The sequence below is a fragment of the Zonotrichia leucophrys genome, unplaced genomic scaffold (genome assembly GCF_028769735.1).
Source record: "Zonotrichia leucophrys gambelii isolate GWCS_2022_RI unplaced genomic scaffold, RI_Zleu_2.0 Scaffold_99_161681, whole genome shotgun sequence".
Taxonomy (NCBI): domain Eukaryota; kingdom Metazoa; phylum Chordata; class Aves; order Passeriformes; family Passerellidae; genus Zonotrichia; species Zonotrichia leucophrys.
The window spans coordinates 92423-116849 of record NW_026992304.1 but is presented as its reverse complement, the minus strand read 5'-3'; the positions used below and the strand labels follow the sequence as shown (position 1 = coordinate 116849).

General features: G+C 61.0%; 4 protein-coding genes across 6 annotated transcripts; 2 read left to right on the top strand and 2 right to left on the bottom strand.

Annotated features, from left to right (window-relative positions):
• Positions 1-574: 574 nt before the first annotated feature.
• Positions 575-4939, top strand: LRCH4 (leucine rich repeats and calponin homology domain containing 4). Its single transcript, XM_064737717.1, has 16 exons — positions 575-812; positions 1214-1358; positions 1432-1558; positions 1632-1737; positions 2053-2189; positions 2257-2330; positions 2415-2511; positions 2594-2651; positions 2757-2803; positions 2888-2934; positions 3011-3088; positions 3400-3530; positions 3633-3673; positions 3775-3870; positions 4154-4192; positions 4467-4939. The coding sequence occupies exons 1-16, from the start codon at positions 617-619 to the stop codon at positions 4575-4577; spliced, it is 1530 nt and encodes a 509-aa protein (XP_064593787.1). The 5' UTR covers positions 575-616; the 3' UTR covers positions 4578-4939.
• A 42-nt stretch (positions 4940-4981) lies between these two features.
• Positions 4982-7990, bottom strand: AGFG2 (ArfGAP with FG repeats 2). 3 transcript variants are annotated; one of them, XM_064737718.1, is made up of 10 exons: positions 7720-7988; positions 7351-7444; positions 7153-7268; positions 6962-7070; positions 6789-6891; positions 6584-6697; positions 6326-6397; positions 6130-6189; positions 5985-6037; positions 4982-5912 (listed from the first exon to the last, which is right to left on the bottom strand). In XM_064737718.1, the coding sequence occupies exons 1-10, from the start codon at positions 7950-7952 to the stop codon at positions 5850-5852; spliced, it is 1017 nt and encodes a 338-aa protein (XP_064593788.1). In that variant the 5' UTR covers positions 7953-7988; the 3' UTR covers positions 4982-5849. The 3 variants fall into 3 exon arrangements, with proteins under 3 accessions (XP_064593788.1, XP_064593790.1, XP_064593789.1); XM_064737720.1 differs by lacking the exon at positions 6789-6891 and having other exon boundaries at positions 7720-7990; XM_064737719.1 differs by lacking the exons at positions 6130-6189; positions 6326-6397 and having other exon boundaries at positions 7720-7989.
• Positions 7991-9789: 1799 nt separating this feature from the next.
• NLGN2 (neuroligin 2) lies at positions 9790-18239 on the bottom strand. The gene is made up of 6 exons (XM_064737716.1): positions 17788-18239; positions 15389-15445; positions 14102-14251; positions 13387-13572; positions 12235-13024; positions 9790-11555 (listed from the first exon to the last, which is right to left on the bottom strand). The coding sequence occupies exons 1-6, from the start codon at positions 17891-17893 to the stop codon at positions 10571-10573; spliced, it is 2274 nt and encodes a 757-aa protein (XP_064593786.1). The 5' UTR covers positions 17894-18239; the 3' UTR covers positions 9790-10570.
• A 3921-nt stretch (positions 18240-22160) lies between these two features.
• On the top strand, positions 22161-24282 carry TMEM256 (transmembrane protein 256). The gene is made up of 4 exons (XM_064737688.1): positions 22161-22440; positions 22554-22591; positions 22686-22766; positions 23170-24282. The coding sequence occupies exons 1-4, from the start codon at positions 22299-22301 to the stop codon at positions 23311-23313; spliced, it is 405 nt and encodes a 134-aa protein (XP_064593758.1). The 5' UTR covers positions 22161-22298; the 3' UTR covers positions 23314-24282.
• Positions 24283-24427: the final 145 nt, after the last annotated feature.

The window sequence follows — 24427 nt, the reverse complement described above, 5'->3', positions numbered from 1 at the left end:
CCTCAAAACTGGATCCCAAAGTGAGACCCAGAAAATGGGACCCTCAAAATGGGGACCCCCCCCCTTGAAAAGGTGCGGCTCCTTTAAGAGGAGCGGTGGGCGGGGCTGAAGGACCGGGGCGTGGCCTCCAAGCCTTCCCTGTTTGTCAATCATTGCCGTAACTCCTGATTGGTGGAGCCGTCACGCCCCGGCCACGCGCAGGGTTTTTATTATCCCGCTTTTGCGTCAAACGCGATTGGTTGGCGCCGCGTCAATCTCGGGCGCTGCTCCCACCTCCTCTGTTTCGATTGGCTGATGCCAAAATTCTCGTTGCCGTTGCCAGGCAACGAGCTCCCCGCGATTGGTGGAGATTGTGCTTTAGCTGTGATTGGCTGCAGTTGGGCAGCATCCCCCATCACTTGACGACGATTTGTTCAACCTACCTATCAATCAAAGACCAAACTTCCGCGTTTCTCCAGGCAGCGCCCCCCACTGTCCCTCTCCGATTCGCCGTGTCCCCTCGCGCCCCTTGCTCTGACTGGCTGCCACTCTGGCCCCGCCCCCGCGGCGGGGTCCGGAAGCGTCCGGGGTTCAGTCGGGCAGCGGCGGCCGCGGCGAGCGGAGCTCTGGGTCCGCCATGGCGGCGGGGGCGCTGGGGGCTGTCCCGGCTGAGCCGCCGCCGCTGCCGGGCCGTCTGCCCGGAGGAGCCGGCACGGAGCGCGCCCTGGAAGAAGCAGAGGCCTCCGGTACCCTCAGCCTGGCCGGCCGGCGGCTGCGCGCCTTCCCGGCGGCGGCGGCGCGGCGCTGGGACCTCAGCGATACCACTCAGGCCGGTGAGGCCGCGGCCCCAGGGCAGGACCCCCGACCCCTCCCCACAGCCCCGGGTCCCTCGGGGTGTTTCCCAGGGGAAACTGCGGCTGCCCCGCCTCCCTCGGCGCGTCCCGGAGCCCGAGGCCCGCGGGAGCTGCCGGAGGCGCCGGGACGGGACGAGCCGGAGCTCCCGGTCCGGGCGGTCCGGCGGCTTCAGCGTCCCCGAGCTTCAGCCGGGCGGCTCGGGATCCATCAGCACCGCTGTCCCCGCGGATCTGCGTCCCCTGTCCTTATCCCGAGGCGTCCTTTATCCCCATTAGTCCCTTCCTGAGGCTGCCTTGTCCCTGTCGTTCCCTATTCCCGGGAATGCCCCATCCCTGCGGGTCCCCTCCGCTGTCCCACACGCTGCCCCGGCTCCCTCCAGACCTGTCCCGGAACCGTTTCGGGGAGGTGCCGGAGGCCGCCTGCCGCCTGGTGTCTCTGGAAGGGCTGAGCCTGCACCACAACTGCCTGCGCAGCGTCCCCCCGGCCATCGCCAACCTGCAGGCCCTGGCTCACCTGGACCTCAGGTATGCTCCAGCCCCGCCGGTGTGACCGGGAGGCTCCAGCGGTGCCCCTGAGCCCGCCGTGTCCCCTCCGCAGCCGCAACCAGCTCAGCTCGCTGCCCGCCTGCCTGTGCCTGCTGCCGCTCCGCGTCCTCAACGCCAGCAACAACCGCCTGGCCCGGCTGCCGCCGAACCTGGGCGCCCTCCGCACGCTGCGGCAGCTGGTGAGCCTGGCCCGGGCCGGAGGGACCCCGCGGGGCCGCGCCGGGCCCCGCTGAGCCCCGTCTCGCCCCGCAGGACGTGGGCTGTAACCGGCTGCGGGCGCTGCCGCCGGGGCTGGGGCAGCTGCGGGCGCTGCGGGACCTCAACGTGCGGCGGAACCAGCTGGCGGCGCTGCCCGAGGGTGGGTGAGGGTCCTGGGGGGTCCCCTCGATCTCCCCTCAATCCCGTGTCCCACCGGCAGAGCTCTCGCAGCTGCCCGCGGGTGGGTGAGGGTCCTGGGGGGTCCCCTCGATCTCCCCTCAATCCCGTGTCCCACCGGCAGAGCTCTCGCAGCTGCCCGCGGGTGGGTGAGGGTCCTGGGGGGTCCCCTCGATCTCCCCTCCATCCCGTGTCCCACCGGCAGAGCTCTCGGAGCTGCCCGCGGGTGGGTGAGGGTCCTGGGGAGGGGGTCACGCCGCTTTTGGGGGTTCCCTCCATCCCGTGTTCCCCCCGGCAGAGCTCTCGGAGCTGCCCCTGGTCCGCCTGGATTTCTCCTGCAACCGGGTGGTGGCGATTCCGCGCTGCTTCCGCCGCCTGCGGCACCTCCAGACGCTCCTGGCGGACAACAACCCGCTCCAGTTCCCCCCTGCGCAGGTGAGGAGGGTCCCGGGGAGCCCCCCGACCCCCCAAAAGCTGCGGCTGAGCACTCTGTGCCCCCCAGATCTGCCTGAAGGGCAAAGTCCACATCTTCAAGTACCTGGAAGCCGAGGCTGCCGCCCATCCCGTGCCCGCATGGTAAAGGGGGGGCTCGGGGAGGGTCGCCCCGCTGTTTTTGGGGTTTTTGGGTCTCTCTGAGCGCTGTTTGCCCCCTCCCCGCAGCCCCCCGGACGAGCCGTGTCCCCTCCGGCAGCGAGGGGGGCTGGACTCCGGCTTCCACAGCGTGGACAGCGGCAGCAAGCGCTGGTCGGGGAACGAGGTGGGATTTGGGGGCGTTTTGGGGGAATTTCGGGGGGATTTGGGGTGTTCCCAACCCTGCACCCTCTTTGGCACCGTTTCAGTGCTCGGATGAGTCCTCGGAGCCGTCCCGGCAGCACAGGGAGATGCACGGCGGGGCAGGTGAGGGGAGAGGGTCCCCAAAATCCTACCCGGGGTCCCCAAAACCCCCCTAGGACCCTCTGTCACCTTTTGGGGACCCCCCCTGTCACCCCAATGTCCCCACAGCCGGTGACAGTGACCCGGAGCAGCTGGAGGAGGAGCCCTCGCCCGAGGTGATGTCACCCCCCAAATCTCTGATCCCCCCCAAAATTTTGGGGTTTTCCCCCAAATCCTGACCCCCCCTTTGTCCCCCCCAGGAGCAGCAGAGCCAGACCCCGAGAGGTGACAGCCCTGAGGGCAGCAGGTGAGGGGTCTGGGGGCTCTGGGAGGGCTCTGGGGGGTTTGAGGGGGTCTGACCCCCCCACCCCCCGTCCCTGCAGGGGGGTCCCCAATTGCCGGCGGCGCCCCAAGAACCTGGAGGTGTGGATGGAGAGAGAGAGGGAGAGGAGCCGGGACAGGTACAGGGGAAGGGGAATTGGGAAATGGGAATGGGGACTGGGACAGGTACTGGGAAATGGGAGTGGGGTTTGAGGTTTGGGGAGTGGGAATTGGAGTTTGGGACTGGGAATGGGAATTGGGGACTGGGAATTGGGATTGGGAAATGGGGACTGAGAACTGGGAATTGGGGACTGGGAATTGTGTTCAGGGATTGGGAACTGGGGTTTGGGATTGGGAAATGGGCACTGGGAATTGGGGCGCTGGGATGGGATTGGGAATGGGATGGGACAGAGGGACACGGGCCGGGCACTGGCTGCTCTCACCCCCTCAGGACCCCTCCCCGGAGACCCCCCCAGGACCCTGATGGAGCCCCCGGACCCCCAAAACCCGGCGCCTGCCTCAGCCCTTCCTCATCGTCCTCCTCCTCCTCCTCTTTCTCCTCGCACAGTGCCACCAAGCCAGGTATGACAGTGTCCCCAAAGTGTCCCCTCCCCAGCCCCTGGCCCCAAAAACTCCCCTGTGACCCCTCCCCAGTGCCCCCTGACCCCTCGAATGTCCCCGCAGCCCCCCCGGACCCCGACCAGCTGATGGCTGAGCTGCGCCAGGTAACGCCCCCATCCCCTCCCCGGGTATTTTGGGGGGGATCTGCGGCTCTGTGCCCCCCTGACTCGCTCGGGGGGTCCCTGCTGTGCCCCCCACCCCGCAGAGCCTCGAGGCGCTGCTGCAGCTGCGGCTGCCGGAGGAGCTGGGGGGGGACCTGGAGCTGCTGGGGCGTGTGGCGGCGCGGCTGCGGCCCTGGGCGGTGAGTGACTGCCCTAAAACTGCCCCAAAATAACCCCAAAACAGCCCCAAAACTGCCCTGAGCGGCTGCGGCCCTGGGCTGTGAATGGGACCCCAAAACTGCCCTAAAGTACCCCAAAACAGCCCCCAAATCCCCTTTTTTACCCCCTAACCCCAAATAAACACCCCCAAACCCCCTTTTTGACCCCCTGACCCCTCAACCATCACCCCCCAAACCCCATTTTTACCCCCAACTCCAAAAATGACCCCCAAACCCCCCCTGACTCCCTCTTTTACCCCCCCAGGGCCCCCCCAGCCCCCGCCGGACGCCGCCGCCCTCCGAGGTACCGAGCTGGGGGGGGTTGGGATTGATTTGGGAGGAGTCCCATTCTGGTGGGGCGTCCCATTCTGGGGGGTGGGATTGATTGAGGGGGGGGTCCTGTTCTGAGGGGGGTGTTGGGATTGATTTGGGGAGGTTCCTGGTGGGATTGATTAAGGGGGGGGGGTCCTTTTCTGAGGGGGGTGGTGGGATTGATTTGGGGAGGTTCCTGGTGGGATTGATTGAGGGGGGGGGTCCCGCACCCTCCCAGGGCTGACGCGAGGGTCCCCCCCCACCAGGTGAAGCCCCCCCACCCCCGGCGCTCCCCCCCCGGGCTGCTCTTCGTCCTCTTCTACGGCCTCCTCATGGCGCTGCTCCTGGCCGCACACCGCGCGCTCTTTGGCTGCTGAGGGACCCCCCAAAAACCCGGGGAACCCCCCAGAACTTGGGGGAGATCCCTGGACCCGGGGGAACCCCCAAACCCCCAGGGGGGTCCCGATCTTTGCACCTTTTCTCGTCCCCTCCCCTTTGTCTTGTGCCTTAACGCTGGGGAAACTGAGGCAGGGAAGGGGGAGGGGCTGAACACCCCGTGCCCCCCTGGGGGTGTGAACTCAATTATTCATATTATAATTAATTATGAGTTATTATTATGAGTTTTATTATTATAATAAGTTGTCACTATTATAATAATGAGGTATTATAATGAGTTGTTATACAGGACTGTGAACATAAGTTAATTATTACAGTTAATTGTAACTTAATTATGGCGGAGGAACACTAAAATAAGGATGACCAAAACTTATTGTAATTAAATATTATTATTAAAATTATTATATTTAACTAATATAGGGCTGTCGCTCTAATTATTATAACAGTAATAGTTTTGTTTCTGAGTGTGGATACCCCCCTCAAAATCAGACTTGGTACATCCCTGTCCCTTTGTGACACCGATCACCGGCTGGGACCAAACCCCGGGGCGGGGGGGTTCAGTCCTGCCCCTCTCCTGCTGCCACCGCTCAGCTTTTTGTCCGTTTTCGCCCTTTCTGTGCCCAAAAGGGGACGCCCCCCGCCCCCCAAGCTGTGCTGTGCCGCCCCGTGTGTCCCCCCCCAACCCCGTCCCCAAAGCTCCGCCGCTAATTCCGCCCTTCCCCAGCAGGTGCGGGAGGAGCCGAGCCGGGCCCGGGCCCCGCAGGAGGGGCTGGGGGCGTCGGTCTCCCCCCGGTGCCTCCGTTAATTCCCCTCCGCCCCCCTCGGTGCCTCCGTTAATTTCCCCCCCCCCCCCGGTGCCTTCGTTAATGGCCAACACCGGTAATTTCCCCTGGCGCCATCTTTGTTGAGGGCAGGCTGCCATGGCCGCACCTTCAGGGGGTGAGGCCCAGGGCGCCATCATGGCTGAGGGCACATAGGGGGCTCTGGTGACGCCATCTTCAATGAGGGCAAAGCCGTGAAGAGGAGGCTTCACCCATGGCCGCCATCTTTACCGAGGGCAGAGCCCTAAGAGGAGGCCGCCATCTTTACCGAAGCCGTGAGGGGAGGTCTCGGCGCGGCAACGCAGCGAGACGGATCGGAGCCGTTTTTACCGAATATATATTAGATATCGCGATAAATCTCTCGGAACAAAAATAAAACCTGGTCCCGGCGGAGAGGCCGTGTGCTGCGGGGCCCCCAGGGAGCAGCTGTGGTCATAGGAAGGGGTTGGTGGCCCGGTGCCGGATCCCAAACGGCGCCGCCGGGGCCGGGACGGTCTGGGGGGGCACAGGGGGTGTCAGCGGCAGGGAAAGGGGGCCCGGACCCCCCGTCAACCCCCCGGTGCTCACCACGAAGGGGTTGGTGGAAGCTTTGGCAACGCTGAACCCAGAGAAAGGCAAACCTGAGGGGGGAAAAATGGGGAGGGGTCAGTGGGAGGGTGGACAGTTTATAAACATATAAAATTTAACAATATTTAACCCGCTCGTCTCTTACCATCGGCCTGGAAGGGGCTGGGGAAGCCCCCAGGAACAGGGGGCAAGGTGAAAGCAGCACCTGAGAGAGGGGACAGAGGATTGGGACCCCCACACACCACCCTGGTCAGGGAATTGGGGGTCAGAGGCGTCCCAGACCCACCCTGGTCAGGGAATAATGGGGTCAGGGAATTGGGGGGGCTCAGGGGGTCACTCACCAGGCCCGTTGATCTCGAAGGGGTTTGTGGAGGGTCTGGGGGCCACAGGAGCTGTGAAGGGGTTGGTGTAGCCTGGGGGGTGGGCACAGGTGTCACCGTGGAGGGATGGTGGGACCCCAAGCCCCCTCCCCAGCACCCCAAGGGATGAGGAGACCCCAATCACCCCCTTGCCCATCAATTCCAGGTGTCCCAAAGACCTGGGTGGCACCAAACCCCTCCCTGGTCCCTCTCCAAGAGTCCCGGGGGCTCTTGGGGTACCTGTGGTGCTGGGGGGGATGTGGAAGGGGGGCACAGCCCCCCCAAACGTGGGTGCTCCAGGGCTGGTTCCAAAGGCCTCGAAAGCAGGGAAGGCAGACCGGGCTGGGGCAGGGCCTGGGGACAAAGCTGGGGTCACTCAGGGGTTACCAGGTCACTGGAGACCCCCGTGCTCCCATCCCCGAGTCCCCGAGACCCCCAAGCTCACCAGGGAAGGCTGCGAAGGCGGGGGCAGGAGCTGGGCTGGCGAAGGGGTCCCCCCCGATGTCAGCCAGGAGGTCGGTGCTGGCTTTTCGGGCAGCGGGGCGAGGCTGGGGGGGCACCGCAGGGTCAGGGGGGGCTGTTCCCACCTCGGCACCCCCAGGAGGGGTCCAGTCCCACCTGTGGCAGCGTCCCTGTGTCCCCGTGGAGGAGCTGGGGGGGCCCGGGCTCTGCTGAGGTGCTTTGGGGGGGCTTCACTTGTTCTTTCACTTGTTCTGGTGGCACGTACCTGCCATGGGAGGGGAACAATTATCTCAGGGGTCCCCACCCCGTGCTGCCCCCCGTAAAAACGTCCCCAGCCCCTTTCCTACCATCGCTTCTTCTCGTATTTCTCCTGTAGGAACTCCTTCACCTTCTGGGGGTCACGGGAGTCGGGGAGCAGCGACGTCCGGGGGTCGAAGGTGCCAAGCCAGACCCTCCTGCAGGCCTGGGGGGCCGGGGAGGGTCCGTGGAGACGGGGACAGGGTGGGATGGACACGGCAGAGCCCCCCCAGCAGCCATCCCCTTACCTCATTGCCATGCGCCTGCAGGAACAGCACCTCGGCCTCGCTGAACGTGGTCATGGAGATGGACTTGACGCGGTGCGGGGGGTTCAGTCCCCGCCTGCGGGGGGATTCGGGGGGTCAGCGCCCCCCCTGCGCCCGTAAACACCCAAAAATGAGCTTTGTGTCCCCAAAAAGAGGCGCCCGAATAGCGCAGCCTGTGAAGCCACGTGCCGCGGCCACGCCCCCTCCCGCCGAGCCCCGCCCACAAAGGGAACAGCCAATCAATGACACCTTAAAGAAGTGCGGCCCCGCCCACCGCGCTCAGGTGTGAATTAGTCCCGCCCCCGCTCCTCCCCCGGGCCCGCCCTCACGCCCCGGCCATGCCCCGCTCACAGCGCCCCCGAGCAGCCGGTGCACACGAAGCTGCCCACGCTGATGTCCACGTAGGTGACGCCGCGCTGGCCGCATTCGAAGCAGAGCCGGTTGGCGGGAACCGCGCTCACCAGCTCCCGCACCCGCCGGCACCAAACCTCGGCCTCCGCGTCCCGGCTCGCGCTGCCCCTGCGGGCTCCGGAGCCTCCGCCGGGCCCCGCTCCCGGCCCAGTGCCGGCGCTGCCCGCCGCCATCTTCCCGCTGTCGCAAGCCCCGCCTCCTCCGCCGCAGCGCCTCCGCTGATTGGCTGATTGACGCACCGCCCCCTGGCGTCCCGTGCGCCTCCGCTTCCCGCCCTTTCCGTCCCCTCAGCGCCGCCCCTCCCACCGCCCTGAGGGGATTCACCGCCCCTCGGCGGGAAACGCCTCGTTTTGGGCGGGTTTCACGGAAAAACGGCATTTTCCACCAGCGCCGCGTCCTGGCTGCTCCCGCGGTGAGGGACGGGGCTTTGGGGGTCTCTCACCTCTGGCTCTTCCTGCGCTTTCCGTCCCCTCAGCGCCGACCCTCCCATCGCCCAGAGGGGATTCACCGCCCCTTGGCTGGAAACGCCTCATTTTGGGCTGATTTCACGGAAAAACGGCCCTTTCCAGTTTGTCCCAGTTCGCCCCAGTTCAATCCCAGTCCCCTCTAGTTTATTCCAGTTCAATCCCAGTCCGTCCCAGTCCCCCCAGTCCCTCCCAGTTTATCCCAGTCCCCTCACCCCCCCTCCTCTCAGCCAATGGGATCTCGCCATTTCCAGCCCCGCCGCCAGCGCACGCGCACATAGCTCTCCATCACTTCAGGGTTCCGAAATTTAGGTTTTTTTCCGGAATTTTTTTTCTTTTTTTTTTAATTAAAAACGCCCGGGGAGCCGCCCCTCCCCCCGCCCCTCCCCCAACCCCCCCCCCTCCCCCCTAACGCTGGGGGGTCCCGCCCGCCCCTCCCCCACCCCTCCCCTTCCCCCGCGGCCCCCCCGGGAATAAAAATAGAAGCTCTGGGGTGGGGGAGGGGCGGGGGGAGATGGTGGAGGGGGGAGGGGCGTCTCCATGGCAACCGGGGAGGGGTCACAGTGATGTCGCCGCGGCAACGGGGGTGGTCTTCATGGCAACCGGTGACATCATCAGGCAATATCACCCATTAGATTAATGACGTCATAGGGGATACTGATGACGTCACGGTGGCTACATCACCATGGTAACCGGTGACATCACAAGGTGACAGAGCCCCTTGCCAGAGCAACGGGGCGGTCTCCATGGCAACTGGTGACATCATAGGGTGGCGTCAATGTAGCAATGGGTGATGCCATGAGGTGACATCACCGACTCCATTGGTGATGTCATAGGGTCACCAGTGAAATCACAGGGATGGTGTCACCATGGCAACCCAAGACATCATAGGATGATGTCGCCCCAGGGATCAATGACATCATAGGGCAATGTCGCCCATAGCAGCCAGTGACGTCATCAGGTGATATCACTCGTGTAACCAATGACATCACAGGGCAAAGTTGACATCACAGTGTTTGCATCGCCATAGCAACCAGTGATGTCGTAATGCGACATTATCGTGGCAACTGGGGTAAAATGATGTCACAGGGGTGACATCACCAGTGACGCCACAGGGCGATGTTGCCATGGCAACCGGTGACGTCACTGGAAAAAATGATGCCGTAGCAGTGACATCACAAACTGTGGGCAGTGACATCATTGGGCGATACCACCACAACGATTTATGACGTCACAGTGTCACCAATGACATCACCATCAGTGCAGTCATGGGATGATGTCATCATGCCAATATATGACATCATAATGGCAACCGACGACATCACAAGATGTCACCACCGTGGCCACCAGTGACATCACAGGATGGCATAACTATGGCAACCAGTGACATCATAGGGTCACTGATGACGTCACAGCAGTAACATCACCGCTGGAAGCAGTGACGTAACAGGGGTGGGTGACACCCCACAATGACGTCATCACTACCCCTCCCCCATCTCCATGGCGACGTTCTTGGGTCAAAGGTCACGGCCATTTTTATGGGGGGGGGGGGGGGGTCAGCGGTTGGGTGGAGGATGGGGGAGGGGAAGGGGGGAGGGGCCGGGCCGCCCCTCCCCCGACGTTTGGCACAAATTTCTCCGTCCAAGAAAGCGGCAAAAAAAAACCCCAAAAAAATCTAAAATTGGGAAAAAAATCGTGGGTGGGGAGGGGCAGAGATGGGACCCCTCCCCCCCCCAGGGTTTGGCCTCGTTCTGGCCCAGCCAATCAGGATCATGCAGCTTTTGTGGGGGGTGGGTCTCCAAATCCCCTCCCCCACTGGGTCAGCCCCTCACCCACCCCATTTTTGGGCTCCCCCCTGGTTTTTGGGGGGTGGGGGAGAGGCGGGGTATGGGGGGAGGGGCGACCCCCCCCCCCATAATTCCGGCTGGGGTGGGGGAGGGGCGGATTCCCATGCGGGATTTATTTTTGGAGGGTGAGGGAGGGGCGGTCCCCAGGGTGGGGGAGGGGTCCCCAGGGTGGGGGAGGGGTCCCCATGCGGCTCAGCCCCCCCACGGGGTGGGGGGAGGGGCAGGAACGGGAGTGGAGTCCCCAGAAATCATCAGCGGGTGGGGGAGGGGTGACCCCGTATTTGGGGTTTCCCTCCCGCAATTTTAGGGGTGGGGGAGGGTAATGGGTGGGGGATGGGCGGGTGGCAGAGGGGTTTCCCCCCCTTTAGTCCATTCGGGGCGGGGTCAGGAGCGGTGGGGGTGGAGCAGGACTAGGAGTGGGGGCGGGGCAAGAGCGGGGGGCGGGGCAGGATCGGGGGCGGGGCTCCCTGGCCCCTCCCCCTATACGCGCGTGGTGGAGTGGGGGTGGGGCAGGGCGCTGTTGTGGCCCGGGGGGGGGAAGGGCGCCCCGAAGGGGTGCAGGGCCGGGAGCCCCCCCGGCACCATGGTGATGGTGGTGGGGGGCGGGGGCAGCAGCGAGGGGGGCGGGGCGGCGCTGGAGGGGGGCGGGGCGTGGGCGGCGTGGGGGAGGGGCACGTCCTCGGGGGCCCTGCGCAGGGCCAGCGTGTAATCGGGGGGGCCCGAGGGGGGCACCTCGGGGGGCTCCCCTCCCCCCAGCCCCACCCCCATCCCCCCCACCCCCATCATCATGCCCACCCCTCCCCCCACCGCCGGCAGCTTCAGCTGCAGCTGCACCAGCTCCTCCTCCGCCCCGCCCCCGCCGTGGTGACCCCCCAGCAGGTCATTGGTGGCCACCACGCGGCCCGACGATGACGTGGGGGCCGTGGGCGGGCTCAGCCGCCGAGGCCCCACCCCCAAACCCCCCCGCAGCCCCTCCCCCACGGGGCGCTTGTCCCGCTTGTAGTAGAGCGCGGCGAAGGCCAGGATGTTGAGGAAGAGGAGGGAGGCGCCCACGGCCACGGTGACGCTGAGCTCCGTGGAGTAGTCCCGCGAGTCTCCGGGGAAGGGCGCGAAACGCCGGCGCCCGTCGCCGTCATCGTCGTCATCCTCGCCGCCGCCGAATCCGCCGTTCTGCACGGGCGTGGTGGGCGAGGGCCGCCGCGTGGGCGGGGGGCGGCGCGGGGGCGGCGGCAGGCGCGTGGTGGTGGACGAGGGCGGCAGCTGGTGCAGGTTGTGCAGGTGCGGCACCAGCTCCAGCCAGAACGCCACCTTGTTGGCGCGGTAGTGGTCGCGCACGCGCGGCTTGAGGCCGATGTGCAGGTAGCGCTTGTCCTTGCCGTCGAAGCGCGTCCACACCACCTCCTCGAAGCGGTTGGGCTTGGTGTGGATGAACTTGGTGTCCTGCGGCACCGGCTGGTTCGGGTCCCTGCGGGCAGAGTGACCGATTGACCAGCCGGCACACTGAGCACATGGCCAGGTGACCAATCAATGACTGACGCACTGATCAATCACCCAACCCATCACCCAACCAACCAACAGATCACCCAACTGACTGAGTGACCAACTGACCGACCAATGACTGACCAAGCACCCAAGGAATCAATCAACAACCAACTGATCACTCAACCACTCAACTCTTCATCCAACCACTCAACTGATCACCCACCCAACCAACCATTGAACCACGCAACTGACCACTCAACCAAGAGATCACCCAGCCACCCAACTGATCATTCAACCACCCAACGACCCAACTGATCACCCAACTATTCAACTGACCACTCAATTCTTCATCCAACTGACCATTCACCCAATCAACCATTCAACCACCCAACTGATCACCCAACTGACCATTCAACCACTGAACTGACCACTCAACCACCCAATTGACCACTCAACCACCCAATGGACCACTCAACCACTCAACTCCTCATCCAACTGACCAGTCACACCACCAACCATTCAACGACCTATCTAACCACCCAACTGACCACTCAATTGACCACTCAACCTTCCAACTGACCACCCAAAAACCCAACTGACCAGTCAACCACCCAACTGGCCCAACCATTGCCCAACCCTTCACCAACCGTTGCCCCACCCACCCTGTCTTGGCAAAGTTGGTCCAGTAGGTCATCACCACGGCACTGAGCATGACGTCGTTCTTGGAGAAGTTGCACGGGAAGAGGTCGGTGGCTCCCACCATGGGCACCCCGAACACGTAGGGGATCTCGTCGCCGTGCGCTGCGTCCGCCCACTCGGGCCGCGCGTCCGTCTGGCAGTGGTGGTAGAAGGTGTAGAAGTACACGGGCGACTGGTACTCGGCGTGCAGCTTGGCCGTGGCCACCGCCGGCGCCACCCACTGGTGGTCGGTGAAGAGCGCCAGCAGCGTCTTCCTCCTCATCTCGCCGTTGTCGCGGTCCGCCCAGTCCGTGTACATGAACTTGATGGTCTCCCTCAGGATGTCCTTGCCCTCGGGGTACCCGTAGAGGTTGTCCACGAAGTTGGACACTGTGAAGTCGAAGTAGGAGGCCGAGATGCCGTCCTCGCTCTCCAGTGAGTCCTCCACGAACTTGAGCCCCTCGCCCTGGTTGACGCCGATGAGGATGTCGTAGTTGAGGAACTCGCCCTGCTGCATCAGGATCTCGGGGTCGTCGGGCACCACGTCACCGTCCACCACCGGCCCGAAGGCCACGTGGTAGCGGGCGGGCTGCACATCCTGGTCCACCAGGGCGCGGAAGGGCTGCCGGCGCAGGCACTCGACGGCGGCGCCGGTGTCGGCGCGCTCGCAGCCCACCTTGGCCGCCAGCAGACGGGTGTATTTCAGGGGTTGGTAATTGACCGACCAGCTGGCGATGGCCGTGCCGCTCTGCGCGATGGCCTTCTGGAACAGGCCTGGAGAAGGGGGACACGGGGTCAGTGGGGGCGCGGGGTGGGGTGGGATTGGGGTTTGGGGTCATGGGAGGTGTTTGGGATGGGGTCTCACCAGGGTTTGGGGTCATGGGGGATGTGGGGATGGGGTCCTACCAAGGTTTGGGGTCATAGGGATGGGGTCTCACCAGGGTTTGGGGTCATGGGGATGAGGTTCCACCAAAGTTTGGGGTGATTGAGGTGAGGTTCCATCAGGATTTGGAGTCATCAGGGATGTGGGGATTGGGGTTCCACTAGGTTTGGGGTCATTGGGGTCACAGGGATTGGATTTGTCCTTGATATGTCCCTGATATGAATTTTGGGGCCATATCCCTCAGTTTCGGTACCTTCCGAGTGGTGTGAGAGGATGAGGAGGCTGACGCAGGCGGCGCCGGCGCCGGAGCCGAAGATGGTGATGCGCTGGGGGTCGCCCCCAAAGTGCCCGACGTTCTCATGGAGCCACCGCAGCGCCTGGATCTGGTCCAGGAGTCCATAATTGCCCTTGGCCGCCTGGTCCCCCGTGCTCAGGAACCCTGGGGACACCGAGGGGACATTGGGGACATCGTGGGGACATCATGGGAACATCATGGAGACACCACGAGGACGTTGGAGACACCACCAGGGATGTTGGGGACACCGAGGGGACATTGGGGACATCATGGGGACACTGGCAGGGAGGTAAGGACACTCTCAGGGACATTGGGGACACTGCCAGAACACTGGGGACACTGCCAGGACACCATGGGGACATCGGAGACATGGTGCCAGGACACACAATGTCCCCAACGTCCCCAGTGTCCCCAGTGCCCTTACCCAGCATGCCCAGCCTGTAGTTCATGGTGACAATGATGACATTGCCGTAGGCCGCCAGGACACTGCCATCGAACATGTCCCCAATTCCCCCAATGTCCCCAAATGCCCCCCAATGTTCCCAATGTCCCCAATGTCCCCAATGTCCCCAATGCCCCCAATGCCCCCCAATGTCCCCAATGCCCCCAATGTCCCCAATGTCCCCAATGTCCCCAACGCCCCCAATGTCCCCAGTGTCCCCAGTGCCCTTACCGAGGACCCCCAGCCGGTAGTTCATGGTGACAACGATGACATTGCCGTAGGCCGCCAGGACGCTGCCATCGAACATGTTCCCCGTCCCCTCCATGTAGGAGCCACCGTGCAGGAACAGCATCACCGGCTTCTTGCCGCTGTCACGGATGTCTGGGGACACCAAGAGGACATTGGGGTGACATTGGGGACACTGGGGACACTGAGGACATCAGCGATATCAGGGACATTGGGGGGATTGGGGACATTGGGAATATCAGGGATATTGGGGATCTTGGGGGCATTGGGGACATTTGAGATATTGGGGATATTGGGGACATTGGGACAGGGACAGGGCAGTGAGAGCATCACCGGCTTCTTGCCGCTGTCATTGGGGACATCAAAATGACATCCAAATGACATTGGGGACATCAGGGAAATCAGGGCAGGGGACAGGGTGAGGACACCTTGGGGACATCGAGGGACAGGGCAGGGGCAGGGATGGGGACAGCTTGGGGACATCTCTGGGGGTGGGCACACCCTTGGGGACACCGTTGGGACATCCTTGGGGACCTCCCTGGGATTTGGGACATCCCTGGGGACATCGTTGTGGTAATTTTGGGGTCATTTGGGGTCACTTTGGAGACATTTAGGGTCATTTTGGGGTCACTTTGGGGTCACATGGGGACACTTTGGGTCAATTTGGGGTCATTTTAGGTCAATTTGGGGTAATTTTGGGGGGTTTTTTCCCTTTTTTGGGGCCGTTTCCTTGGCAACGTCCCCCCCCTTGGGGACAATGAGCAAAGGAGGGGGGGAGGGGGGGACATGGGAAGGGAGGGGAGGGGCATCCAAAAAACCACCAAAAAACCCAAAAACCACCAAAACACCAAAAAAAAAGACCAACAACAAAAAAACCAAAAAACCAAAAATCTGCCCCAAACCCCCCCCGCGAAGAAGCCAAAAAAAACACAAAAAAAGAGAAAAAAAAGAGAAAAAAAGAGAAAAAAAAGAAAAAGAACAAAAAACCACAATAAAACAAAAAAAAAAAAGAAAAGAACCAAACCCCCCCCAGAAAAATTTCACAAAGAACCAAAAAAGGCACAAAAAAAAAAGATTTAAAAATTCCCCCCCTTCCCCCCCCCACGGGAGAGAATTTGGGGGGTGGGGAAGGGGAAAGGGGGGAGGGGAAGAAAAAAAAAACACCCAAAAAAACCCAAAAAAACCCAAAAAGAAAAGGGGGGGGAAGAAGCAGAAAAATAATGCAAAAGACCCAAAAACGGCGGAATTTGCCCCAAAACATGCAGAAAATACCTGAGTCCGGGGGGGGGCCGCCGGCCGCGCCGTCCTCGCGCTTTTTGCCGAGCAAACCTGGACCGGGGGGAGAGAAAAGGAAAAAATTTGGGGCAAAAAGGAGCGAAAATGGGGTCAGGGGCAGGGTCGGGGGAAAGAACAAAAAAATTTAAAATTTAAAAAAAATTGGGGGGGAGGGGCAAAATTCCACCCGCCCCCCGAAAAAAGAGGAGTTGGAACGTTCCAGAAACCTCCCCCATAAAAAATGGGGAGGGGAAAATGGGAGGAAAAATCCCAAAATTGGGGAAAATGGGAAAAATTGGAAATGGGGGAAAATGGGGGAAAAAAAGGCCCCAAAAGTTGGGGAAAATGGGAAAAATTGGAAATGGGGGAAAAATGGGGAAAATTGGAAAATGGGAGAAATGGAGGGAAATGGGGGAAAATGGGGGGAAAAGCCCCAAAATGGGGAAAATTGGAAAAATGGGAAAAAAATTGGAAAAGGGCCCAAAAATGGGGCTGGGGGAAGGGCCAGGGGGGTGGAATGGACACTGAGTGGACACGGGATGGAAACTGGGATGGACACTGGGATGGACACTGAGTGGACACTAGGATGGACACTGAGTGGACACTGGGATGGACACTGGGTGGACACTGAGTGGACACTGAGTGGACACGAGATGGACACTGAGTGGTCACTGGGATGGACACTTGGATGGACACTGAGTGGACACTGAGTGGACACTGGGATGGACACTAAGTGGACACAGGATGGACACTGGGATGGACACTGAGTGGACACTGGGATGGACACTGAGTGGACACTGGGATGGACACTGGGATGGACACTGAGTGGACACTGAGTGGACACTGCATGGACACTGAGTGGACATGGGATGGACACTGGGATGGACACTGAGTGGACCCCGAGCAGGGGGCGGGGCTGTGGCTTGTGGGCGGGGCTTGAGAAGGGCTGCACCGCCCCCTTTTTGCCCAATTTTGTTGTTTTTTCCCCCAAATCCCAATTTCCAGATTTTCCCGCCCAGATTTTCCCTTTTCCCGCCCTTTTCCCTCCAGTTGGGGGTGGGGCCAGACCAGGCCACGCCCCTCACCTGTTTTCCCGCCTGCTTTTCCCAATTTCCCTGGATTTTGCCCCATTTCCTGATTTATCCGTTTCCCACTCCAGTTTTCCACTAAATTTTGCCCAAATTTCTCTTTTTTCTCCCCGTTTTTTGGACTGAGATTTGGGGGTGGAGCTGCCCTTGCCCCTCCCTTGGCCCCGCCCCTTTCCTCAATTTCCACCTTTTTTTTCCTCACTTTCCCCATTTTGCTCCACTTTTCTCATTTTTTGCCCCATTCCTTCCCTCACCTGTGTGGGGCTGGCCATGCCCCTCCCTCATTGACCACGCCCACCTAACCTGGCCACGCCCACATGTCCATTCTTTGAATGGGTGCAGAGCTGAGGTAGAGCCCCTCCCCTAACCTGACCACACCCATTTCCATAGCCACGCCCACTCCTGCCATTCCAAGTCCTCCGTCACCTGTCCCCAGGTGTGCCCAGGTGTGTTGTGCCTATCCATAGGTGTGTTCCTGCCCCTCACCTGTCCCCAGGTGTGCCCCAGGTGTGTTCCTGCCCCTCACCTGTCCCCAGGTGTGTCACAGGTAATTTACCGTCCTCAGTGGGCACGTGGAGGTTCAGGTACAGACAATCCTCGCTCTGTATCACCCCGGAGCCACCCCCAGCTGTACCCCATGGACCCCAGCTCTGTCCCAGGTGTGTCACACACATCCCCAGGTGTATCACACCTGTCCCCAGGTACATTACCATCCTCGGTGGGCATGTAGAGGTTCAGGTAGAGGCAATCCTTGCTCTGTTTCACCCCAGACCCATCCCCAGGTATATCTCATGTCTCCCAGGTGTATCTCAGGGGTATCACACCTGTCCCCAGGTGTATCCCAGGTACATTACCATCCTCGGTGGGCACGTAGAGGTTCAGGTACAGGCAGTCCTCGCTCTGCGCCGCCCCACACTCACACCCAGGTGTATCCCATCCATCCCCAGGTATATCCCATGTCTCCCAGGTGTGTCTCAGGTATGTCACAGGTGTATCACACCTGTCCCCAGGTGTACCCCAGGTGTACATTACCATCCTCTGTGGCACGTAGAGGTTCAGGTACAGGCAGTCCTTGCTCTGTCTCACCCCAGACCCATCCCCAGGTATATCCCATGTATCTCAGGTGTACCCAGGTGTGTCACAGGTACACTGCCATCCTCGGTGGGCACGTAGAGGTTCAGGTAGAGGCAGTCCTTGCTCTGCGCCGCCCCACACTCACACCCAGCTGTAGCCCAGGTATATCCCACATGTCCCAGGTGTGTCCCATCCATTCCCAGGTGTGTCACAGGTGTCTCGCAGGTACATTACCATCCTCGGTGGGCACGTAGAGGTTCAGGTACAGGCAGTCCTCGCTCTGCGCCGCCACGTAGGCGCCGGCCGCCTCCAGGTTGTCGCTGAGCCACAGGGGCAGCATCAGCGGCGGCGGCCCCGCGCGCAGGTTCTGGGGGCACGCAGGGGCGAAGGCCGTGGCGTCGCGGACCCCCCCCCAGGCGGCGGGGGCCTCGGGGGGCGCCCAGCGGCGCGGGCCGAGCGGGGGGGCGGCGTAGGGCACCCCCAGGAAGGCCTGCACCGGCCCCAGCAGCTCGTTGGAGAGGTCGCGGCGCGCGCCCCGCAGGCGCCCGTACTGCGTGGGCACCACCGGGAAGCGCGGGTCGGGCTCGGGGGGCGGCTCGGGGGGCGGCGGGCCCGGCTGGCCCGAGGGGCCGGAGGGGCCGGAGGGGCCGGACTGGCCGGAGGGCGCGGCCGGGGCCGGGGGCGGCGCTGCCCAAAGGGCCAAGGCCAAGGCCAGGGCCAGGGGGGGAGGGGCGGGCATGGTGGGGGGGGGAGGGGGGAGGGGAGGGGGAGGGGGGGGGGGTTATGGGGAGGGGAGGGGGGGGAGGGTGGTGGTGGTGGGGGGCTGTGGGGTGGGGGAATTTGGGGAAAAATGGGGGAAAATGAGGAAAGAAATGGGGGGGAGGTCAGAGAAAATGGGGGAAGAAATTTGGGGGGAATTGGGGGAAAATGGGAAAGGAAATTTGTGCAGGATTGGGGGGAAATGGGAGAAAATGAGGAAAGAAATTTGGCGGGGATTGGGGAAAATGGGGGAAAAAATTGGGGGGAAATGGAAAAAAATGGAAGAAATTTGGGGGAAATTTGGGAAGAAATGGGGGAGAAATGGGAAACGAAATTTGGGGGGGATTGGGAAAAATGGGGGAGGAAATAGGGGAAGAAATTTGGGGGAAATTTGGAGGTAATGGGGGAAATGGGGGAGGAAATTTGAGGACAATTTCGGAGAAATGGGGGCAAATGGGGAGGAAGGAGGGAAGAAATTCAGAGGTAATTGGGGAAATTTGGTAGAAATGAGGGAAGAAATTTTGGGGAAAAAAATGGGGGAGGAAATTTGGGGGGAATTGAGGGAAAATGGGAGAAGAAATTTGGAGGGAATTGGAGAAATTTGGGAGAAAGGGGTAAAAAAATTGGGGGAGAGTTGGGGAAATTTGGGAGAAATAGGTAAAAAAATAAGGGAGGAAATTTGGGGGAAATTGGAGAAGATGGGGGAATTGGGGTAAAATTGGGGGGAAATTGGGGAGAAATAGGGGAAAATTGAGGAAGAAATTGGGGGAAAATGGGGGAGAAATTTCGGAGAAAATGGGGGAGAAAATTTGGGGGCAATTGGGGAAATTTTGGGGAAATGCAGGGAAAGTGGGGAGGAAAATTGGGGGAATTTAGGAGGGAATTGGGGGAAATTAAAGGGAGGACATTTGAGGGAAATTGGGGGAAATGGGGGAGGAAATTTGGGAGAAATGGGGGAAGAAATTTGGAGGGAATTGGGAAAGAAATTTGGGGTGGAAATGCGGAAAATGGGAGAGGAAATTGGGGAGGAATGGGGGGAAAATGGGGCAAGAAAATTGGGAGGAATTGGGAAAATTTGGAGAGGGGGAAATGGGAGAGAAAATTTGGGAGAAATGGGGAGAGGGAGATGAAGAAATGGAGTGAGAAAATTGGGGAAATTTTGGGGGAAATTTTAGGGAAATGTGGGGGACATTGGGAAGAAAATTTAGGGGGAAATTGGGGGAAAATGGGGAAAAAATTGGGGGGGGAATTGGGGAGGAAGTTTGGAAGGAATTGGGGAGAAGTTGGGAAGAAATGGGGGCAGAAATTTGGAGGGAATTTGAGGGGCAATTTTGGGGAGAAACGGGATGAAATTGGGGAGAATATTTAGGGAAAATTGGGGGAAATTGGGGAGATGGGAAATGAGGAGAAAATGGGACAAGAAAATTGGGGGAGAAATGGAGGAATTTGGGGCAAATTTGGGGAATTTGGGGCCAAGTTGGGAGAAATTGGAGAAGAAATTCGGGTAGAAATTTGGGGACAGAAATGGGAATTTTAGGATTTTGGAATTTGGGGATTTTGGGGTTGGGGGGTCCCAGGTCAGGGATGGGGGGGAGGAGAGGCCGTGGGGGGGGGGGGGGGGGGGGGGGCCGGTGCCCAAAGGGACGATGGGAAATGGGGGGAGGGGCGAGAGCGGAGGGGGGGGAGAGAAGAAGAAGCGGAACGAACCAATCAGCGGGGGGGTCCTGGCCCTCCCCCTCCGCGACCCCCGGAACCCCCCCAGCCCCAAACCCCCCCCAAAAAACCCTAAAAATCCCCCAAAACCGCCAAAATTCCCCAAACCCCCCCAAACTCCCGAAATTCCCCAAAAAATCCCCAAAATTTCCCCCCCAGGCCCGTCCGGGGGGGTTTGAGGGGATGCGCCCCCCCCATCCCGTTGCCATGGGAACGGAGCCCGGAGCGTCGCCCTGGCAACCGGAGGAGTTCCGGAGCATCCCGGGGGGGGCGGGGGGGTCCCGGGGGGGGCGCTGGGGGATGGGGACCCCCCCCTCCCGCCCCTCCCCCCCCTTTGGGCCCTGCCCCAATTTCAGCATCGCCCCCTCCCCCCCCCCAAATCCCGGCCCCTCCCCCCAATCCCGGCCCCTCCCCCTCCCCAATTCGGGGGTCTCACCCCCCTCCCCCCCGCCCCTCCCCCACCCCATCCGGGGGGGCCATCCCGCCCCTCCCCCCTCCCCCCCCCACGGTGGGCCCGGGGCTCTCCCCTCCCGCCCCCCCGCCCCTCCCCCACCCCGGGGGGTCCCGGGGGTCGCGGGGGGGTGGGGGAGGGGCGGGGGGGTCGCGCTCACCGGGGCGCCGCGGGCGGGGGGGGCGGGGGGGCCATGGCGGGGCCGACGGAGCCGAACCGGGAGCGGCCGCGGGTCCCTCCCGCCGGGAGCCGCCTCCGGGGGGCGGCGCCGCCGCTGGGACCGCCCCCCGGCCTTCATCGGCGCCGTCATCCTCATCATCATCGTCATCAGCAGCGTCCCGGGCCCCATCCCCAGCCTTCATCTTCATTGTCATCGTCATCTTCATCAGCCCCAGCATCCCCAGCATCACCACACGGGGACGGCCCCTTCATCTTCATCACCATCACCATCATCATCATCATTATCAGCACCCCCAGCATCATCTCTGGCCTTCATCAGCATCATCTTCATCCTCAGCATCATCCTCATCCCAGCCCCTCTCATCTTATCACATCATTCATCCTCAGCATCATCCCTGCCTCCCTTCATCTTCATCGTCACCATCATCATCCTCATCAGCAGCATCTTCAGTATCACCGGCATAGGAACGGCCCCCTGGCCTTCATCAGCACCCTTGATCTTCATCACCATCTTCATCGTCAACAGCGTCCTCATCTTCATCAGCATCATCCCTGGCCTTCATCGTCGTCTTCATCATCCTCGGCATCATCCCAGCGCCAGGGCTGGCTCCTGGCCTTCCTCATCCTCAGCATCATCATCCCCAGCCCTCCTCATCATCTTCATCATCCTCATCATCAACAGAATCATCTTCATCCTCAGCATCATCCTCATCCCCAGCCTTCATCATCATCATCGTCATTGTCATCTTCAGCATCACTGGGACAGGGATGGCCCCTGGCCTTCATCAGCATCATCATCATCGTCAGCATCATCATTGTCATCATCATCCTCAGCATCCTCACCATCATCATCCTCAGCATCATCGCCGCGCAAGGGCCGGCCCATGGCCTTCATCATCATCACCATCGTCATCCCCATGGTCATCTTCATCCGCAGCCGCAGCATCAGCCCCTGCCCTCCTCGTCATCTTCATCATCCTCACACCCAGCCTTCCTCCTCATCGTCATCCTCAGCACCATCCCCGGCCCTCCTCACCATCTTCATCTTCATCATCTTCATCATCCTCCTCTTCATCCTCATTGTCTCCTTCATCCCCATTCCCATCCCCATCCTCATCCTCATCCTCCCCCGACTCCCCCAGCCCAGCATCTCCCCAGGGTCATCTTCATCATCCTCATCTTCCTCGTCTCCATCCTCATCATCCTCCTCGCCCCCTCCCATTCGGACATTTGGGGGGACTCGGGATCCTTTGGGGGGGGGGGGTTGGAGCCCCCCAAAAACCCCAAACCTGCCCAAAATGAAATCGAGACCCCCCAGAAATCGTCCCCAGGACCCCCCCAAAATCCCCCCAGGACTCTCCTAGGACTCCCAAAATCCCCCAAATTCCCCCAAATCTCCCCAGCACCCCCCAGATCCCCCAAACCCCCCAAAATGCCCCCAAATTCTCTCCAGGACCACCCAAGACCCCCAAATTCCCCCTACATTCCCCCCAATCCCCCCGGGACCCCCCAGCCCCCCCGGGGGTCGCCGCTCTCCCTCCCGGCTCCGCCAGGGGGCGCTGTGACCCCGCAGGGAGGCGGGACCAGCTCCAGGCGCTCCCATTGGTCACCCTCCCGGTTTGATTGACGCCCAGCTCGCCCAATGGGAGGCGCGGAAGAAGGCGGAAGCGCTCGGGGCGGAAGCGGAAGTGGAGCGGGGAGAGCAGCGATGGCGGCGGCCTGGGGCAGGCTCGGGGCCCTCAGCGGAGCCGCCGCCATGGCGGGCGCGGCCTACGGGGCCCACGGTGGGGCGGGGGCGGAACGGGGGGGGCCGGGGGGCTCTGGGGGGGCCTGGGGAGGATTTCGGGCGGATTTGGGGGCGGATTTGGGGGTCCTTCATCCTCATTTCCCCCCCCAGGAATGCGCCGCAGTGACCGGGACGAGTATCAGAAAGAGGTGAGTGAGGAGGGGGGAAAAACCACAAAAGACCCCAAAAAACCATAAAAATAACATCAAAAACCCGGAACTTACCCCAAAATCGCCCCCGCAGCTCTACGACACCGCCAATCGCTTCCACCTCCTGCACAGCCTGGCCCTGCTGGCGACCCCGCACTGCCGCCGCCCACACCTGGTGAGAGCCCCCGAAATACCCCAAAATCTGCTAAATTCACCCCAAAATCAGCCCCCCACTGCCGCCGCCCACGCCTGGTGAGAGCCCCCGAAATACCCCAAAATCTGCTAAATTCACCCCAAATGCCTCCAAAGCCCATAAATTCCACCCAAATGTCCCTAAAATCCCCCAAAACTCCCTTCAATTGGCCGCAAATCCCCCCCAAACCCCCGAATTCCCCGTAATTCCCCCCAAAACCCAAAACTCTGCCCCAAATCTGTCCCAAATCCCCCTAAATCCCACAAATCCCCCTCAAATGCCCCGTAAACTCCCCTAAATCCCCCAAAATGCCCCCAAAACCCCCTTGAAACTCGCCTCAAAGCCCCAAAATCCCTGAATTCTGCCCCAATTTCCCCCTGCCCAGGCCGGCTCCCTGCTCGTGGCGGGTCTGGGGCTCTTCTGTGGCCCCTTTTACTTCCACGGCCTCACCGGGGACCCCAAATTCAACCGGGCGGCGCCGCTGGGGGGGACCCTGCTCATCCTGGGCTGGGCCGCCATGGCCCTCTGAGAGCCAAAAACGGGAAAAAAACAGCAAAAACGGACAAAAAATGGCAAAAATAGAGAAAAAACGGACAAAAATGGGTAAAAAATAATCAAAAATGGACCAAAAAATCATCCAGAACTGCCTGAGAATCGACCCTGCTGATGCTGGGCCGCCATGGCCCTCTGAGAGCCAAAAATGGACAAAAATCATAAAAAATGGAGGAAAAGTGATCAGAACCACCTGAAAACGGGCAAAATTATCAAAAATACCCAGAAATTGGATAAACACTGCCAAGGGAGCTGAAAAAATCATCGAAAAATCCACCAAGACCATCGAAACCTGTCAAAGGAGCCTGAAAAATAATCGAAAATACCCAAAAATCTTCAAAATTACCCAAAAATCATCAGAACCACTCAAATATCATCCATGGGAACTCAAAAATCATCAAAATCACCCCAAACCCGCATGGAGGACCCCAGAATTTATCGGGAGGGGGCTCGGACAGCCCTGGGGCAGCGGAAGGGATTTTGGGGTGAAATTCAGGGGATTTGGGGCTTTCGGAGGATTTTTTTAATTTTTAAGGTGTTTTGGAGTTTTTAAAGGGGTTTTGGGTTTTTTAAAGATTTTTTAATGGCCTGGGGTCACTGGGAGTGACCGGAAGTGGCCACAGGGGTCACTGGGAGTGACCGGAAGTGACCATCGGGGTCACCGGGAGGTCACCACTCCCATTCGGGCGCTGCCCCTTTAAGACCCAAGGCTCCTCCCCCCAGACCTCATTGGCGGAGCTGCCGCCCAATGGGAGCGCTCCCTGCCGCATCCTCGCTGCTGATTGGGTGCGAATATGCACTCCCTCTGACGCCACGGCTGTTGCTGGGCGACAGCCAATGGTGCGCCGCCTCCTCCACCCTCTTGCTCCTGATTGGCTGAGGGTCAGGGCCTCGCCGCTGATTGGCCGCGGTGCCAGAATCGCGAACCAATAAACGATCAAGTTTAGTCACAGTGTGTCACATCATGGGGCGGGGCTTAGGGATGGCCCTGCTTTCAGTGAGCTCAAAATACCCCAAAATTCACCCAAAATCCCAAAAATTAACCCAAAATCACCCCAAAACTGCCTTAAAATGAATCCCAAATTCCAAAC

Excerpts from the sequence above, each read along its gene's own strand:
- NLGN2 (XM_064737716.1), bottom strand. The coding sequence starts at position 17,893 with ATGCTGCCCCTGTGGCTCAGCGACAACCTGGAGGCGGCCGGCGCCTAC. Across the intron at positions 13,573-14,101 it reads CTACCGGCTGGGGGTCCTCG|GGTTCCTGAGCACGGGGGAC; the intron begins GTAAGGGCACTG and ends CGGTGTCCCCAG. Across the intron at positions 13,025-13,386 it reads CCTCTCACACCACTCGGAAG|GCCTGTTCCAGAAGGCCATC; the intron begins GTACCGAAACTG and ends CCCCTTCTCCAG.
- TMEM256 (XM_064737688.1), top strand. The coding sequence starts at position 22,299 with ATGGGAGGCGCGGAAGAAGGCGGAAGCGCTCGGGGCGGAAGCGGAAGT. Across the intron at positions 22,441-22,553 it reads CGCGGCCTACGGGGCCCACG|GAATGCGCCGCAGTGACCGG; the intron begins GTGGGGCGGGGG and ends TTCCCCCCCCAG. Across the intron at positions 22,592-22,685 it reads GGGACGAGTATCAGAAAGAG|CTCTACGACACCGCCAATCG; the intron begins GTGAGTGAGGAG and ends TCGCCCCCGCAG.
- LRCH4 (XM_064737717.1), top strand. The coding sequence starts at position 617 with ATGGCGGCGGGGGCGCTGGGGGCTGTCCCGGCTGAGCCGCCGCCGCTG. Across the intron at positions 2,190-2,256 it reads TCCAGTTCCCCCCTGCGCAG|ATCTGCCTGAAGGGCAAAGT; the intron begins GTGAGGAGGGTC and ends TGTGCCCCCCAG. Across the intron at positions 3,674-3,774 it reads TGATGGCTGAGCTGCGCCAG|AGCCTCGAGGCGCTGCTGCA; the intron begins GTAACGCCCCCA and ends CCCACCCCGCAG.
- AGFG2 (XM_064737718.1), bottom strand. The coding sequence starts at position 7,952 with ATGGCGGCGGGCAGCGCCGGCACTGGGCCGGGAGCGGGGCCCGGCGGA. Across the intron at positions 7,445-7,719 it reads ACCGGCTGCTCGGGGGCGCT|GCGGGGACTGAACCCCCCGC; the intron begins GTGAGCGGGGCA and ends ATCCCCCCGCAG. Across the intron at positions 6,698-6,788 it reads CGCCTTCGCAGCCTTCCCTG|GCCCTGCCCCAGCCCGGTCT; the intron begins GTGAGCTTGGGG and ends CTTTGTCCCCAG.